Consider the following 19,362-nt stretch of genomic DNA (forward strand, 5'->3'; position numbering starts at 1 on the left):
TTCTTCCTCACATTTTCTGTCCCTCCATCTCTCTCTCTCTCTCTCTCTCTCTCTGCCTGGGTCTTGTTGCAGACTTCAGCAAAGCCCCACTGTAATTAGGGCTGCTAGCCGCTGAGTTGCAGATTCTTTTCTGTGGAGATGGGAGTTTTCTCCCCCTGCACTCCTCCCCTCCTTGTCTTGACTTTCTTAGCTGAGTGAATGAGCTGAGGCAGTTTATTGTGTTGCTGAAGTGTTGGAGGACACTGAAGGCCACAGAGGGTGTTAAAAGATAAATAAGTGTTGGTAAAATGTCAAAGTGATTCAGAAGAGGCCACAATTCATCCCGTTCTGTATTCTCACACATTTCCTCACACCTGGACCATCAAAGACCTCCAGCTGCACTCACAGTGAGAAGTGTAACCCCCCTGCTCCCCTCCCAATCTTTCTCTTGACTCACCATCTTTTCACATCCTGCTTTCTTGTGAATGTCTTTCCCCCTCCTCCCATCCTCCCCCATATCTCCCTTCCTTTCCTCCTCGTGTTGTTTTGGTTTTTGCGAAATGAGAACCAGATGTTGCTTCTTGTGCAGAAGTCAGCGGCAGGCGGACGAGCAGAGGGAGACAGAGGAGGAGGAGGAGGAGGGCGTTTTAGGGGAGTAGGGAGGGGGACTAGGTGAGGTCAGTCTCCTCGGATGGTGAAGGGAAGGAAGGGTCGGGGTGAAGGATGAGACAGATGTTGCTTTTCAGAACTGACTTTGTAGCTGGCTGACTTCTGTAGTTTTACCCACTGAGTTTAAACAGGGAAGCTTTCCTGGGGGGGAATATATATATATGTGTGTGTGTGAGGGAGGGTTGCAAGAGGATGAGCAGCAACCAGGTGGAAGGTTGGATTCAGCAATTTGATCCCAAAGACCACTTCCTCTCAACAACCATACAGGTCGTGACCTGCTGCTGTGGGGAATGGGGCGCCCTGTATAGCATGATGGACAAAATTACACAGGATCAACATTTTGAACTGTACATGACTGCATGAGAACTGGCACTGCAGGCTGCAATTATCTTTGTTTGTTGCTCAGTAGACAGAAAACCACAGTGTCCTTGGACTTGTTTGTTTTTCTCTCATTCAACACGCTCCTGATGAAGTGGCAGTTTGTCCTGTTTCAGGTAAAAAATTGCCTGGAGAGATGTACTTCATTGATTTAAGTGGAATTAAAAGGGCAAAACGTCCCTCTGAAAGGTGCCAGGACAAATTCCACTTCATGCTCAAGTGAACTACAAAGATCGGAAAACTGTACTTTGAAAGTAAAGTAAAATGAGCTGTTGAAGTTACAGTAGAAAGTAAATGGTGCCATAATGTAGGTCACCCAAACAAAGTCTCAGGTTGAATTGCAAGCAGCTGTCCTGGCCAGTTCCTGCCTGGCATTGAGAAAGAGTGCTGAGCCTGAAGGTTGTTCCTGCACCGCCCAGTCAGACTGTACAAGTTCAGCATTAAAATGGCTGACAGACAGACAGAGAGAGAGAGAGAAAAAGCGGAATAAAGGCCAATATGGCAGCCAAGGATCTCATCTGTATTCATCTGAGTGACCTACAAGACAAGGACAGCAGATGCTTGGCTCACTTGGTAGCACCTCCAAACAGACGTCCACATCACAGTTGTAGCTGGAGTAAAGTGGGGAAAAAAAAAAAAGACTTCTGTCTGACACAGTCTGAGGAGTTTTATGACTTTTCTCTGCCCCTTCCTGATCAACAACATCTTCAATGTCTCATAAACATGACAGTCATCTTACAGCTCCTCTTTGTCTGGGGAAAAAAGTACCAAAACAGATTTTTAAAGGCCCCATCATTTCCTAATATTTTCCTAGAAAGGAGCAGCAAGAGGTTCCTGGGCAGAACTATTTAATTTGGTTGTCATCGCAGGGTGCATGGAGCTGCTGTTAAATTTGTACACAGCCAGTTAATTAATTCCAGTTAATAAATAGCATTTGTTGCCAAGCTGGAGGTAATGACTTCCCAAAAATTCACCTCATAAACTTGAGACAAATAACAGGATATTAAAGTAGAAAAAAAGTAGCTACACAAATTAAATTACCTCGCCCCCCACGAATCCCTCTAAACTTTCCTTTTTTTCATTGAGAAATGGGATGATAATAATAATAATAATAATAAAAATCTCACTCTTTCATGTGGGTCATCAGCCAAAACCAATTAGACATTGCTTCATTTTTAGGGGTTGCAAGGAAGTTTGGGAAAGACTAATCTGGTTTTTTAGTCAGAGCACGGCAGAAATGTTTCTGTTGTAAAGCAAACAGAATGAATGAACAGGGTTTGTATGGTTTTAATGATCTGCGGTCTGTAATACGGTTGAATCTCTGAAGAATCTTAAGCTGCAAATAAACAGCTCAAAAAATGTAAACATCTTCCTGATAGCGGCACAAAATTAATTTGCTGTCTGTTTTTTTCCTGGAAACGCACCATGATATTGGTATCAGGTTGTGAAATTTGCCTTTGGACGGTGTTAATCCTTCAGCTCACAGCTGAAACATGAAGCGTGAGACTTAAAAAAATTAGGGCTTTTCTCAGAAAGTTGCATCATAAACTTTGTGGTGGGAGTTTGGAAGACAATTGTGGAGGGACCATGTGGAAACGTATGTAGTTCTGCAGCATGTACACATCCATCAGTGAGCCGGCGGAGCAGCGGATGTTTGTGTAGAGAGATGGATTAGTCAAAACAGTTATTGTGTGTGTGAGAGACGTTCGCTGAGAGGAATGGAAACATCAGGTGATACAGAAAAAGAAGGAGAGTTTGGACAGTGTTGGAGGAAAGTGGAGGGCCAGATGTGAGCAGAGGTTAATCAGATCAGTGCAGAGTATATTAATACAAGTGGAGCCGACATGCCACTTTTGAACAATGACACTTTGGGCAAAAATGCCTCTTTCAGTCTCTCACTAAATGACCCACAGAAATATGGTTGAAACTTTATCTGCCGGCTCTGAACTACCGCTTCCCTTCGGGGTGGGGGGAGCTTGTTGAGAAATAGCTTTGCAGCCCAACATTAAATTCACCGTTAAAGCTGCTTTAGTCAGTGCTGATAAACTCTTGGAAAATTCTCACGCAAATGTGTGTTTTTCCTCAGCACTGCAGAGTATCTCAGCATCGTTCTAATTAGTTTTTTATCTCTAAATTTACAGTTTAAATTGTCAGTGTCATTTTCAGCAGCTGCTATGTTGGAGATATTTCCTTCATGTTGATGTGTGTTTGTGAGAGAGGGCAACAATCCCACTGCATCAACAAATTGTGATGATATGTTAGGTTTTTTTTTTTTTTTTTTACAGGATTATTTGTTGGTGTTGTGCTGTTTAGTAGTTTACAAGATTAATCTAGTTTAAAACAGTTTTTTTTAAAATGTGATGTTCATGTGTTTTCACTGTGATTTTTTACAAACTGCAGATGTTTAAACTTTCCATGTTTGTTGGTACTTTTCATACAATTTCTCAGACTTTTTGTTCAATTTGGCTTAAAAGTTGAGAAAGGAATCTCAAGTAAAGGTCCACATGGAAAATAAAGCTACCACTAAGTCTGATAAAATAGAAAATACTAAGCAGACCATGTTTTTGGCATCCTGTAAAATCAGCTTCCCTTGAACTGGGAGCATTGTTGGTTAAAATCCTTGTTAACTGACCCATAACTGTATTTATCAGACACTGTAAACTGAAATATTAACGCTAAAAGATAAAAGCCACATTGCAAACTGTCATAGCAGCTAAACTTACAGTAATTGTAATCAAGCCCATCTGCTCTTAGGGATTCTGGAAAGTGCTATTTGCGTGAAAACAGGACTTCTTTTAAGAGACGAAACCATAATTGCACACCAACAAGATTTCCAGGCTGGCAGTTGTTTGTTCTGACTTTGTGGTTAACCCAGGTTGTTGTTGTTTACCATTAAATGTACAGCATGCTAGGAGTTAAAGCAGAGAGCACAAAGAGGGAGGAAAGAAAGAAAGAAAGCAAAAACAGACCAGAGATACTTGTGGTGAGAGGAGGAGTGGTCTGAGACTGAAGCCTCATAAAACGAATGATTTTGCTATGGGTGAGGAAATGAGAGAGGTTGGACTGGGGGGGCTGCATGCAATAGATTTCTTTTATTTGGGGTAGAAATGGGCAGAGGGGAAAATATCCCCGAGCCATTCAAATGATTTCTGTTTTACTGCCCCCTCACTTTTGTCTCATCACCTTTCCTTTCTTATTCCTTTTTCTCTACTTGTGAATTTTTCTTACACGCGTACTCAGAATAATTTTGGGATTTTTGTTTGCACCGACCTGACCATACAGTCACACACGTACTGTATGCACACATGCCGACTATAACCGGGTCCTGCCAAGAGGCTCGGATGTTTCAAGAATACCAGATGCTCGGCTGGAACGCGCTTCTCTAAAAAAAAAAAAAAAAGTGGCCGTTCCATCACTTTTTCCGACTCGTTCATCAACACATGACTGCTGGCTGCGTGTCCAAAACAGCCACCGGTGTAACTACATCCAGACTTCTCCATCTGCGGCCCTGCAGCCGGTCAAAACCTGGTCCATCGGAGGGGGGGGGGGGGATTCATCACATCTCATTGTTTAAACCACTTTGTCTTTCAGTTATAATGAAATACCTCACAGCTGAGGTCAGGATCATGGTGTTAGTTAAAAAGCAGGTTAGTGGAGGTCAAACAGAGCAGAAAAGAAAAGTTACACATGCAAAATCACCCTGCAAATAAAAAGTAATGGGAATGTTCAGCTGAAGTAGAGCAACAGAGCCTGATGGATGAGCGTGGAGAAGGGCAGATGGTGGTTGTTGGTTTTTTGTTTGTTTTTTGGCACGTTCCTTTTAACCCTAATTCCATTTTAATAGGTGGAGATTATATATTGTTTCCTATCATGGTGATTGTGTTCAAGGTAACAAATTGTGTAGGCCCAGATGAACATTAAACAATTCCAGTACACAAAACAACAGAGTACACTTTAAAATACAAACGTCCTCTAAAGTCAGTTGGAGGGAAGTGAGCAGCACATGTTGGAGGAAAAAATTTGCAGATGTTGACCTGATGAATGATGATGTCATCTTCATGTTAATCATCACCAAAAACAATGTTTCCGCCAAAAAAAGTTTCCAGTCTTGAAAACTGGTTCAAGCTCGCATTATTAGTTTCTGTCAGTCGTTACATTACGAAGATCACAGCACTGTTTAGTTTCACTTCATGTTGCTGCAGCGCTGAACAAACCACTCATGTCCAAAAGGTCATTTTTTAGCCCATCTACAAAGTTTATTTTGCTTATCGATGCTAAACAGCAAATTAAATTAAAGAGTTACATTTGTGCTTTCAGTTAAGAATAAACTGACTAGTGATGTATTACAGATATTTTGCTTTAATATCGAGTTTCTGGTGCCAATAAATTATTTCTCCTTTATCTGGTGGTCAAAAATCTGAATGGTTGCATTTAGTCTGTGGGCTTCATGTGTCGGTGTGTATTCAAAGGTTGTAAAGGCTTTGGAGAAAAAATGTTTTGACTGTTTGTAGAAAATAGTTTAATTTCACTTAATCTACTGAAATACAAAAGTAAAAACAGGCAGAAAAAAAATCTCATTGCATTTTATTGATATGATCATCATTATAAATATCATTACCATTATCATTGTTGTTAACTAAATCAATTCGCCTTCAATTTCAATTTGAGAGACAAAACAGACAAAACATTGAACACCATCTGTGTCAAAGTTCATAAATAGTATTTTGATTATTCTCTGCCAACATCTGGGTAATTTCGGGTGTTTTAGAAACGCCCTGAACTCACATTTACCCCCCAATCTGATCTAATTCATCACACGCTGTATGTAAAATGGGAATCATTTCCATCATTGTCATGTTATGCCTCTGTCCAGCAGGACTCCAAATGACAATGTACAAAAAAAAAAGTCATAATAACTTTACCAGGAGAACAATAATAACAATAACCATACTTATAATAACAACTATTTCCCATAACAACGATAATAATTAAAAATTGCACCATACTGTTGGAAGCTGTACCGCTTACAGACACACCTGGACAAGCAGCTCTGCTCGTACTCAACAAGAAATGTACTGGAATGTTTTCCTTTCGCCAACACCTTTAGTAAAAAAAACAAAAAAACAAATAACAAAAAACAACACAAACAAACCAAAAAAACAAAATCAATTTTCCCATCTGACTGCTTGCACTGAATGAAGCACTGTGGCTGCGTGCGGACATGCAAAAAAAAGGATGGATCCATCAAACGAACGAGGAGAACTTCCCTCCAGCAGCCTCTGGACATAATTCTGATTAAAGTCTGCATTGCTCTGCACGAACGCTTTGCCGAAGGGAATCCATCCAAAGATTAGGCAATAATAACAAAAACAACATGGGGTTCTTTCTGTAATATACGCGAGGACCAAAACAAGACTTCATATCGTATTTCACTTTGTCAATTTCCTAAAGATTTTAAATGCTGAATCACAGACAACATTAGAGCGAGTGGACAAAATGGGATTTTAATCTGGCACTGTTTGATGGGATGTGTCTGACTAGCTGCTGCTGTGAACACTTTTCTGGCAGAAGTCTGACGTTCGATACCCGGCCCTACACTTAGTGGTAGAAAAGAAAAGTCCAATACATGTGATATTACGTTGGCTGAACTTCAAAATGTCATCTTTAAGAGGAAATGTCGAACTGAAACGATTCATTTTTGAGTAAAAAGCAAAACATTGGATGTATTCCAGAGCAAAAATGCTCAACAAGACATTATAGATTTCTGAGTAAACTCAGATTTCTGGTTAATGAATCAGACAGCAGTTCAGCTGGAGTCGTCCAGTCGGAGACGGGGAAGGAAAGAAGGAAACGGGGATGTTTTTTTTTTTAATACCTGGGATATCAGAGAGGAGAGATGGGAGGGAAGTGGACGAAGATGAGTCCTTGTGTTGTTCCCTTCGCTATGTGAGGTTGTGGGTATGTTCTTAAATCTCTGAACAACAGAACAGTACATGTAAATAGTTAAAATACAAATACACATTTTCCTGATTTCAGTTTCTAGGGCCTTTCTCTTTTTTGTGGCACATACAAACCACCCAAAACTTAACGATCGTCCCCTCTCTCCCCCACTTCTTCTTCTTCTGTCTTTTTCCTCCTCTTTCACTTCTTCCCCTCTCTCAGTTTTCCATCTCCACTCGGCCCTCCTTCTCTCTCCCCCTCTCTTTCTGTCCCTCTGCGGCAGTCTGTCAGTCACCCGTCACTTTGCCTACACCTTGTCCAGGAGGGATCTCTGGCAGTAGAGGAGGCGTCGAGGCGTGCCGTACTTCCTGAAGAACAAAAGTGCCCCCAGAGTGATGACCACCAGCACCAGTAGGAGGAGAGGGATGACCACGGCCACGGGCCCGGCCCCGCTCTGCGACTCGTCCACCTCGATGATGATCACCTCCTCTTCTCCACCCTTCTTGGGCTCGCTGCTGTCACAGCCCATCCAGTCAGTGAGCACGGACTTCGGGTAGCCGGACTCCACCTTCATATACTGGTTGTTGAACTTCCAGTACTTGTTGGCTTTGTAGAAATACGTGTAAGCTGAGGAAGATGGAATCGGAAGAGAGTTTTGTGAGCGAACATTAGTTCCCAAATTCACAGATACTTGAGCAAAAGCAGCAAACTGAGAAATGTTTGGTGAAATTTCAGCAGTAAATTTTGAGCAAAGATATTAAAATGCTCAGTTTGACTTACATCCGTCTTCACTCATGATGGCAGCTTTGATGTTTTCCGGCGCTCCGTTCCACATGCTGATGGGTTTTGGATATCCGCTGTCGACGGTACGAGTCTGCTCATTGAACCTGTAGTACCTGAGGGTGAAGCCAGAACCGTTACAGATCTAAAGTTTGGGAAATTGGTTGAAATTGGATCTTAATAATTAAGAATTTTATTTTTAGACCCCCCCCTCATCCTTGCCTCTCATTTTCCATCATGTTTCCGATAGATATAGAAACTAGAAACTAAACTTACTTAGTGCCACGGAAGAAGTATGTCTGTCCTGTCGGTGTGTAGAAAAGAGCTGCATCAATTTTGTCTTTGGGTAGACCGGTGCCCAGGTCTTTCAGGCTCTTGGGAGAATCCTTGTCCATGGTGGACTCACTGAAAACCCAGTACCTGTCCCCTGGAGAGGAGACACCATATAAAAGAGGTTTATTCATTTGTTCATCATCATTCATTCAGTCTAAACTCAGAAGGAAACTACCTTTGAAGAAGACAAATTTCCCATCATTCCTCTCATAGGCGGCGTTGATGTTTGAAGGAAGCCCCCTCCAGAAGTGACTAATGGGCATCGGGTAACCTGTCAGCACCTTGTTGTTACGCACACGCCAAAACCACTTGTCCTGCAACACACACAATTAGAATAGAGCTACTGTTGAGTTCAATTAAACAACGTCCAGTCATCAATAATGAAAACAACCATTACTTGTAGTCCTAATATATATCATTTAGGAACTATTTCTTAAAAGGTTGATGTGCTAAAAGTAGGAAGGGTTTGTCTGTTTTCGCCTGCAGGCCTGAACTTATAAAACCCGGCACAATCGCAGTCCATCTCTGTCCGAAATCGATGTTGAGAATGTTTGGGGGGTAAAAAAAAAATCTCCTGTACCTTAAATACAAACTTTTCCCCTCTGAGGATGGCAATGGTGTCAAAATGTCCTTCACAGATGTCCGGGCCGTGATCTGGCCGGTCAGGGATGTACGGCTTTGTGGGGCGCGGGGGAGGAGGCGGAGCCCCAGACTTGGTTCCTGTGGTGAAGGTGTAGAGAGAGAGAGAGAGAGAGAGAGAGACGTGAGAGAAGGATAATGTGCAGTAAAACCAGCCAAGGTATCACAAAGGAAGCTTTAATATCCTGACAATTACATTAGGATGAGAAATAAACCGTGAATTTGTTCTTGAGATTAAATTTTAAACTTTACTTCAAACTGTTATCATGTGGGTTTGTTTCAGGACACAATGCATGTTATGTTGATTAAGAAACAGTAAATGGAGTTTAAACACAGTCTGCAGAGAAATAAATGCAAACAGGTGGCTGCCTGCTGGATTACCAAACTGCTTTGAAGCTGTAGAATCTGTAATCTCTGTGCTAAAGGAGCTAACTGTAAACTTTTACTGCAGATCTGACGCCACTACATTTAATTTCTTTCCAACCCACCATAAATTGTCTGGATGCCTCTGCGGTCGTCGTCAGGGAGCTGAAAGTTTTCGGTGTCAAACCACTGGTAGAAGGGGGCCATGATGGCTGAGGGGTTATTGGAGTGCTCCAGACCCAGAGCGTGACCCAACTCATGGACGGCTACCAGGAAAACATCATTACCTTCAGAGGGAGAGAGAGAATGTTTAGTTCGCTCTGTTGTAGATTGTCATTAAATTTAAAAATGTCCATCTGCTCTTCTTTCTCTCACCTCCCTGGTCTATGTTCCCGGTGGTCCAAGGCTCAGCCAGGTCAAAGTGCGTGTCTCCCCCGATGCCTGGGCCAGGGAAGTAAGCGTGGGCCAAGAAGCCGCCCTCGCCGTCAAACGGCGTGCTGTCTCCGTGGAAACCCTCCGCGAAGGAGAGCATGATGTCTGCGTACTTGTCGACTTTGCCTCTGATGTGGCTGTAGGGGATCTCTCTGAAGGTGAGTGGGATCACGCTCTCCCACACCTTGAAGGCCTTTCGAATCGCCTCATACGTGGCCCGCTCTCCGACCTTCGGGGTGTAGTTCTGTATGCTGTTGTAAGAAGAGAGTCGGAGCCATTTGAAAAAGTCTTGTCATGAAGTAATCAGCTGGTTAACAGCGTAGGCGTGTTCGGTGTGACGCTGACCTGAAGGTCACCTCAGACTTGTCCCACTTCAGACCCTGCACAGCGTATCTCTTCCTCCTCAGGTTGGTTTTCAGCTCCGGGCCAAACTTGTCCGGGACGCCACACCGCGGCCGGCTCATCGCCCTGGCAACAAAAAGCTAAATTTACACTTTTCAACTATCTAAAAAATTTTGGCTCCCTTGAAGGACACATTTTTTTTTTTTTTATAATAACCTTGATGCCTTGGACTCTCTCACACGTCTTGCAATTTTTTTCCAAATCATCAAATGACATCAAGATGTTTGAAACCATGAACTTTTAAAATTATTGAGTAATAATGTAAATCCAAGGAGCTACGTGTCGTTAAATGGCTGCAGGCGATCAGGACTTACTGTAACGTGTTGGAGTCGATGGAGCCAGTGACAGTCAAACCATAGAAGCTCTGCATGGCTGCTATCGCTGTTTTGATGGACTTTGGCGAGCGGATGGCCTGAGCTCTGACATCACCTGGAGGCAGGTATCCGAACTTCTGCAGCCAAGCCTGAGAGAGACAGAGAGGGGAAAAGAAAGAACGTCATTTGTGTGTATTTCTTTAGAGACTTTTGTATGTTGCACAAAGCTAAATATAGGTAAATCCACCAAGCAGGATTTTTCTTCTGAAATACGACGTGACATGATGGTTCCACTCAGCTTGACACAGTTTCCTTTATCTGTCAGCAGACAGAAATCTTGTGGACTCGCTATAAATGAAATGTGTTGGTGTTTGAGTATTTTACTAAATGCTCTCACAGAGCTATTTTCACTTCACTAACAGAAAACAGTCTTAGTGAAACATATTTACCTAAAAATCAGCTGTCTAGACCACTTTAACTGAGCAAGTATACTGTGTAAAAAATGAGGAATATGTTCTGTTAATCCTTCATTTTCTAACCTCTAACTACACTGTACATTTAAGTACCTGATTTATTGTCACAAATGGTGATTCACAAAAACAAAGACAATCATGCAGATTGAGACGAAAAGCTACCCCGCCTGCACTCTTACTCATCTGGATCAACAAAATGGAAATCAAAGTTCATCCAAAAAAAAAAAAAAAACAACTCACCATGGTTGCTACGCTCATTGTGCTGATTTTATGCTCACAAAAAACAAACTACTGAAATAATTAGGAAAAGCAATGGGGAGATGACATTCAGCTGCTGAAATACAGCTTATTGGGGTTGTAATTATGGGTGTTTTGCAACAGAATGATTAGTTCTTTCTGTTTTAGTTTCTCAGAATCTCTTGGCAGCTGAGGCAGGTCTCAGGCAGAGATGCCATGAGAAATAGGAAAACACATTAGAAAACATCTAGGTCAACAAAAAAGGGGATCGGCCACTTTTGTGAACTTGTGGGTGTTGGAGTACTTGCAGCCAACATTCAGGTCTTGTTTGGACCTGCCTCTTTAAGGTCAGATGTGTAACGCAGATTGACTGGGTGAATGAGGAAGCCGAAGGGTGTGTGGGTTCTTTGTGCGTCAGGCTGACTTTTTATCCTACAGCAGCCAAACTCAGCACGTTGGATTTATTGTCCTTTCGCCTTCTGACTGTGGCATTATCCCGTTTACAAACTATTAAAAAACTAAAGTCCTCCCATGCCCCTGATTTATGCTGAGTCCACTACGGAAAACTTTGTTGTGGGGTCATAAGGAGGGATGAGAGAGAAACTGAATGCCAAATAAAACACACAATCTGAAAACACTGATGTCATTCCAGTCACAATGACCCAAAGCTCTGTCTAGACAATCGCAGCCAAAGACAACTGAAGCCATAACGCTGGAAAAAGTAACATTTTCAGCAACATTAAGGCTCCTCAAAGAGTTTCAGATCTTCCTGCCGCTCCTGTCTGCCCCGCCCCCCTCCCGCTCGCTGTCTGTCCTTGTGTCAACCGAAAACCATCACTATTTATCTTTACACATGAAAGAGCAGCCTATTCTTTCCACTGCCTGCCACTGGTGGTCTAACACTGGACTGAGACACTATTAAAGGAATCATTCGACATTTTATTCACTTTCTTCCATAATAATTCTCATGTCTGTCCATTTAACACAAAGCCATACCCAGGAGGTTGTTTATAATAAGAAGATTGTGACCCAGCACACATTTAAAGCTCAATAATTAACATGTTCTGGTAGCTTTGGTGTTTTTTTAAATTGCCAGGCGAGTTGTTTCTGACTCCCCGGTCTTTATGCTAAGATAAGTTTAAATGTATCTTTAAGTGTCTGTTTTCAAATGTGCATCTGCACAGACAGAGTTAACACACATCTTCATCCCCACCACAAATGAAGTTGGTGGAATTACCCCGAATTCTTTCGTCAGCGTCGTCTAAACCTCAGATAACTCTCTTGTTCCACCATTTGTGCTGGTTTTCTCTTCCAGCCTTTTACCAGCAAGTGAAGGGAAAAGCAGGGAAGGGGAGGGGGGTGGAAATGTAGCGGACCGGGACAGGGCTACCTGGCCGTGCACTGCATGTGTGCACACACAGCTACTGTTAGACATGTGGTTGGCAGAGAGGCCAGTGAACAAGGTTCACTTATGAGGACCTGCAGAGAGGCAACTTATTCCCCCTTCTCTCCATCTTTGCACACCCCCCCTAACAATTTCTATAAGATTTGTCTGGATTATTTGAGCATCCAGCTAATCCAATTTATCGACCAACTCTCTCTGAGTCAATCTGCCTCTAATGCCGACCAAATTTACTCTCTGCCCCTCTGCTGAGTGCAGCTAGTGTGCGCCGTGGCTCCAGTGTGGTGACGCGTCTGCTTCTATAAAAACACTCCCATGAAAAAGTCTCCCCCACACCGTCAAGACCTCCACTTCTCTTCTCTAGCCCCAAACTACTCCACACACCACCACCACCACCTCCGGTCGGGACGCCAGATATCCCAGCATACACCCCCACCTCCCTGGAATTCCCAGCAGCCACCATCAAAGCGTCTCTTTATTGAGACTTGTACATGGCCAGTATTGTTGGCCTCAGACTCTCTGGGTAGCTTGCTACTCAGCCATGTGTGGTCAAAAGGGCTGGTTTGGTAAACACACCCCGGGGTCTGTGTGCAGTGTGTGTGCGCTGACATGAGGTCTGAATGTATAATGTACAGACAGTGAAACACAACCAGCGTGAAGTAAACAGGTTGTTTCAGTGGCGCTGTGTGATGTATATATGGATCCTCTGACCTTGCTGTGACCTTGTTGCCAAATGTGAAGTAGAAGCTGAAATTCAGTGGATTATTCATAACAAATTCAAAATTCATCACGATTTTAGAAGAATTAGAACTGTTAAGTCCTTCCTGCTTCTTACAGCTAAAGGTTTGCAGTTTTTCCCTGCCTCCCTTGCCTCTTTGGGTTTTGTCACTACAGGTTGGACAAAAACAGCTGTCATATTTATCATATATTTTTTGGAACACACAACATGAAAGGGCATTGTTGAACCAGATATATCGGCTCAGCTGCCTGCTTCAATATGAGCTATATCAGCCGATATTGTGCCTTAATTCCCAAGCTAATGTTCAGTTGCCACAAACGAGTTGAAGGACACACAACCTTTTCAGCTTCTAACTTTCTAAGTTGTCCCCTCACTCGTCGCAGCCCACGTGCTGTGGGTGCCATCTATTGTCACGTATTCTTACTCACATTCACATGAGACTGAGTTGGAAGCCAACCACAACTTCCTACAAGACTTGCAAATATAATGAAAAAAGAAAAGAAAAAAGTCCCGCTGCATTTATAGGTTCGTGGCAGTAAACCAAAGAAATCCCCATGCTTTTCTAGATGGTGGCGATAAAGAAGATGACTTCATTTTAGTCTGAAGCATAAATGTCATTACGTTAGAATGAATCTTGTGGGCTTTGTCTATTTTTATGCAATACCAAATAAAAGGAACTATAAATTAAATAGAAGTGAAGATCTGACTGTCCACAGAGCTGAGTTTAAGTTGATTGTGCATGCATCCACTTTGCTGTCCAGTTATGTGACCATCCCAAATAGTTTTGTGTGTTACAGCACAAAAGCCTGAAACTGCCTCGATGAAAATCTGTTTTTTCACGCTATAGGAATGAGCTGGAAACCTCAGTTATCCTCTGAGCGAAGAAAAAGGACAGGCAAGAGGGTGAAGGGCGGTGGAGGATGATCTAAAGTGCAGAGTTACATTAGAGAAGGAGAGGTAAAGACATTAGAAGGAAGAGTGGTCAAAGAAAAACAGGGAGAGAGAAGAGTTCGAGGAATATGGCTGAATTTAAATTTGAGGGACTGAGTCAGATGTTCCTCTCGCTCGGTGCCAACGGAAAAAACAGAGAATTCTGCTCATGAGGGTTTGAATCTCACATCACCTTCAGTTCTTGGCTTCTTCGACTCGGTTCACACTCAGACTAATGTTGTGTAATTTTTTTTTTTTACAGTTACACTTCTACTGGGTCAAACCGGTCAAATAATACAACCACTGCATGGTTTTATTGTGCTTAATGAAACTTTATCATCCTGACGCCTGCCAACACTGAGAAAACTTCATTATACCGTACACACTGCATGTGCAGTTAATATTATAATACTTAAAGCTTGATAAAGTACAGCAGCTACTGTGCTACATTTAAAAATTAGTTTTACTTTTGCTTTTACGCTTCGAACTTGTTTTATTTTTACTAATAACTTCCATATGCATGAAGTATAAGAATATTATGGACTAATATATGGTGCATGGTTATAGAATAAGGTATATTTATAAACTTTGATTAAACTCTAACTTTAAATAAATAAACAGAAAACTTATCTCCCCATTGAGATGTGGTGGTGAAGATGAGTAAGGAGTCTTTATAATCAAACCACAAATAGGAACCAAACAGCAGCACTTTTAGATTTGTACTGAATGTGTCTTTCTATATTCACTTTAACTCTGATTAAAATGTATTAAATCATTTATAATAAAAGTTTGTAATAGTCCTGCCAACATGTTAAGTATTTTTGATACTAAAGAGCATTTAGCTGATAAAGCTTTTCGAAAAAAACAAAACAAAAAGCTTTTACTTTCTAAATAAATAAAATCTGTACTTTTACTTCTAATAGATTATAGCAACATTTTGACATTGCTGAATAATTCCTGTTAAAGGCTTGTTTGTGGGAAGTACTGTACTTACTTTGACTTAGGTAAGCAGAAGTAAAACATTGTACAAATACTCAGGAAATGAGTTTAAAAAAAACTGTATTACCTTTTATAAATGACATTTTCATGATAAGGTTGGTGAATTAAAGCTATAACTGTTATGAAAGTGATTGTGTAAAAAACATTGCATTCTATAAACTGTTAAGTTAAAATAATAATGTGAAAAGGGGAAAGATCTGATGAGCGATGTGTGGTACAGAAGCTAAGTTGTAGAAGACAGTTGAAGTAAATAAAATGGGGAAAAGGTAGCCTACCAACTGGACAGCACTTGAATGAAGTATTTGAGAAAGTTTATCAGTCTTTATTCCAGATCTTAGAGACAAGTCAAACCAGCTGAGCACCTGAGAGAAATTTGAATTTTGGTCCAAACTATGCTTTGATGTCCTCTTTGTTACCGAGGCTGTTGCCGTTTTCTTAGCAGCAAAGTAAAGATAAGCTCTCCCTTTCTCCCTTGGAAATCCATCGGTTTCTCATTAAGGCCGATCCAGATTGTTTTTGACATTTCTTGAGTGACAGCCGCTGAGTGTCAGAGCAGCATGCGCCCAATCTTGAGCAAAGCTCTTCTTTGATGCTACATCAACAGCAAGTCCAGTCGAGATAAAGAGAATTGGACCCAGATGTGTTTGGACCAGATGTGTTACCCTCCGCTGCGATCACGAGACATATGTCTGCAGACGACAACTTTTTTTTTTTTTTTTTCATTGCCAGATATGGAAAGGTCCTGTTTTAGACCCTGTTGTTTTCATTTCTGCCCACTTCCTTCACTCAAATGACCCAAGTAAGCATTTTATTTAAATAAAAAATGTTAGACACGGCAAAAGGAGAGTGAAAACAGATGCAGGAAGGTGCAAAGGTTCCTCGAATTCACCAGAGATGATTTCAATTTCAGAGAATAGTTGAGCTCTTATGTCTCTGCTGGTGGAGCTTCTCTCGCTATGAAGTCAGGATTAAGAGGGTTTAGTTTGTCAATGTGAGGTCAGACAGGGATGTTCAGATATTGAGTAACACTGATAAACCACAAAATTCCTCTAAGGTCAGTTTCTGCTGCTTGCTCAATCCCCCCCAGACTCAACTCCGTCAACATTATTTAATTAAGGCCTTTTGTGTTTGTTTCTCCTGTTTTTCTGTGCCCAGTTTAGTCGACCTTCTCCACACACAGACAAGTCTATCTGTTGATCACAGGGTTCAAATGCAGCTCTCAGGTGATGCAATCCTGAACCCGTAATTAAATTTTATCCTTTTTCTACATCAGGCCTTACCCGCAGGTCTGACAGTATCACCTCTCCCGAGATAAAACAGTGAATCACGACCTGCATCAACAAAAGTTTGATCTGATGTCTCATTCTGTCGCAGAGACGTTAGACGTTTATCGTCCCACAGCTGCTACCGACGCCTCTACAGTAAAAGGCCATGTTTTCTCACTTTGTTTACAGACGTTCATCACTGTGTCGGTGTGTTCACCGCAGGAGGGCAGCGGCCTGTGGCGTCTTATAAACTGTCTGACTCTCCGAGTTGTCCACCATGTCTGGCTTGACTCACACACCAGCAACTTGTGGTCAGTGACTAAGGTCCTCCTTTGCTTCTTCGTGCGTCCTGTGTCCTCCTTAAACTACAGCACACACTCTTGTATGTGTGAATTTCCTGCTCTGTGAATCTATTTCCTGTGACAGAAACACCTGATGACTCCACTTCTTGATAATATGACTGCATGTGGCCTGTTTCCTAACGTGGTGCCGTAAGCAATCACTTTAAACTCCCTCGATGTTTCCGTGCACTTGTGACCACTGGCCGGTAGCGTTGCTATCTACAAGGTAAATGCTCAGGGATGGACTACATTTAGAGCCAATCTAAAAATGGGCCGAGACCGGAGGCGTTCGGGGGAGATTGTACCCGATCATTAAAGAAGCTGCACGAGACCTGATGACAAAATCTGTTGTTGGGATGAGTTAAACAGCAGCTTAGTGTCTCCTCGCAGCCTGAGGCCTAATATCTCCCAGATGGAGTGCCTCAAGTCCAGCTTGTGAAGGCAAACCAATCCCCCCGGCCTCCTGCCTTTGGTGGATGAACACCCCCCCTCCCAATCCACTACCTCCACTACACCCTTTCTCTCTGAACAAAGCAACTCAGCTTAGGTTTTCTTAACTGCACCCTATCCTGGACCCCCCTTTCCTCCTCCTCTTCCTCCTCCCCTTCCCCCTCTTCTTCAACCACTAAAGTTGAGACTCGTGACATTTTTTCTCTGGATGAAGTTTCATCTCTTGTTACATTTCCTACTGGACTCTTTAAACAGTAGAGGAAAAAACAAAGAACAGGGATGTTTGCGAGTGGAAGAATAAACAAAATGGGGAATATAAACAGTTCCTCCCTTGCCAAAGTGAGATTAGAGAAAATATATTAAACATTACAGATCACAGCAAAACAGCTATTTCCTCCGACACAGTAAAAGCTCAAAAACCCCATGAGATGCAATAGAAGTGGGGAAAAAATATATAAATTTGGATTCTCTGCTGCAGAATCTTGTAAATGTACATATTATATCCATACTGCAGGAAGATTGCGGAAACTTTGAGAACTTGATAAAAAAAAGTGTTGGCACATTATAGCACACATGAAAAAGTATTTCCATATGTGCTTATGCATGGTATAAATGAGTGAATGGGTCCTTACCTCGGCTTGCAGGACATTTGCAGTGACTGTGGTAAAACCAAAGCAGCAGAGAGCACAGGCCACCGTGAGGAGCTGGGGCAGCATTTTGGGATCTACAAACTACCGCCCCCCCAAAAAAACCCAAAAAAGAAAACTACCTACAGCTGGAGTCCTGACGTCCAGAGGAAGGAAGCAATAACAATGATAATGTTTTTAAAAAAAAAAAAACTAATCAATGCGACATCGATCGAGGCAACTCCGTGGTGTGTTTTAAAAAACGTGGCAGAGAGACGTCTGGATCCCGCATGGACACAAAAAGCGACTCCTTCTGAAAACAGCGGAGAAGAGAGCACAATCATCAGCTGTCTGAGACAAATGTTCAGCTGTTGTTGACTTTACTAAAGCTTCATAGTTCGGCTTCCTTTTCCTGCAGTGGGATTGTCTGCAGAGTGTGTGGACGTGGTCAGAGAGAGAAAGAGAGAGAGAGAGAGGTGGATGGATTTTCCTCTGGGTCCTCCTCCAGATGTGCAGACGTCATTATACTGAGATATTTTTTTTTTATTTACTTAATTACATGCTACACAAATAATCTATCACTCTGTATGTGAAAGTCATGCGTGTAAAACTGCGAGCTGTATTTATTACAGCCATGAATTATATATAAACTAACTTTATGTTTTCAGTTCACAGCAATATCTTAAGTTGAAAAGTAATTGCTGTGCAATTAGTCCTAATAAATAAACAGAAAACTTATCTCCCCATTGAGATGTGGTGGTGAAGATGAGTAAGGAGTCTTTATAATCAAACCACAAATAGGAACCAAACAGCAGCACTTTGTACTGAATGTGTCTTTCTATATTCACTGCCAATAAAATGATCAGATCCACCCTCTGCATGAAGAATACTTCATTACCTGACAGCACTTTTGAGAGCATGGCCTTCAAAGTATTTTTAATTTTGCATAAATTCTACACTTTTTTTTTTTTTTATATAGTAACCTGTTTATACAAATTGACGTGCATGTGAGTTCACGTTCAACTGTGCACAAGCCAGAGGATATTATGCCATGACTACTAGTTTGGGCCAACCATCATCCAGCGTGTTACTGAAACAAGCGTGATGTGGAAAGTTGAAACCTCCACTGCACATATACAGAGAATGGAAGCAGGAGACATCTTGAATCCAGCACTTAAATATTTGAAATGAAAAATATTTGTATATTTTTAGAATCTGGGCTGTTTTTCCATGAGAGAGGAGGAGTTGACCCAGATGTATTTCAGGAATTTTTAATGAGGTAATGTAACCATACCAGACATAAAGTAATTTTTAAAGCAGAATGGTGATGGAAGAAGTTTGGAAATGTTTTGAAAAAAAAAAAAACAAAAAAAACAAAAATACAGTTCAAATTATGGGCTAGCTCATGTGTCACCATTAGATTTTTTTTATGCTTCAATGCAAAAATAGCATTTTGTGGTCGTAGCTGTCCAAATACAGATGAGTTTTAATCTGCTGGCTTTATGCCATTCAGTCGGAGACATTTCAAAGGTCGCAAGATAAGTCTGGAGGGGTCATGATATGAATAATGAGGCAGGAAAGGAGGAAAAATAAACTCTTGATTCATTCATTTTTCAGACTGTTTTGCTGAATGTTGTCTCAGCTTTGCTTTTTATGAACTGTTGGGTAATT

General features: G+C 41.7%; 1 protein-coding gene across 1 annotated transcript; it reads right to left on the reverse strand.

Moving 5' to 3' along the window:
- Positions 1-5,593: 5,593 nt before the first annotated feature.
- Positions 5,594-18,137, reverse strand: mmp14a (matrix metallopeptidase 14a (membrane-inserted)). Its single transcript, XM_029526739.1, has 10 exons — positions 17,698-18,137; positions 10,230-10,378; positions 9,859-9,981; positions 9,457-9,764; positions 9,207-9,368; positions 8,660-8,799; positions 8,255-8,393; positions 8,023-8,173; positions 7,747-7,862; positions 5,594-7,593 (listed from the first exon to the last, which is right to left on the reverse strand). The coding sequence occupies exons 1-10, from the start codon at positions 17,779-17,781 to the stop codon at positions 7,274-7,276; spliced, it is 1,692 nt and encodes a 563-aa protein (XP_029382599.1). The 5' UTR covers positions 17,782-18,137; the 3' UTR covers positions 5,594-7,273.
- Between the last annotated feature and the right edge of the window lie 1,225 nt (positions 18,138-19,362).

The sequence above is a fragment of the Echeneis naucrates genome, chromosome 18, assembly GCF_900963305.1.
Source record: "Echeneis naucrates chromosome 18, fEcheNa1.1, whole genome shotgun sequence".
Lineage (NCBI taxonomy): Eukaryota > Metazoa > Chordata > Actinopteri > Carangiformes > Echeneidae > Echeneis > Echeneis naucrates.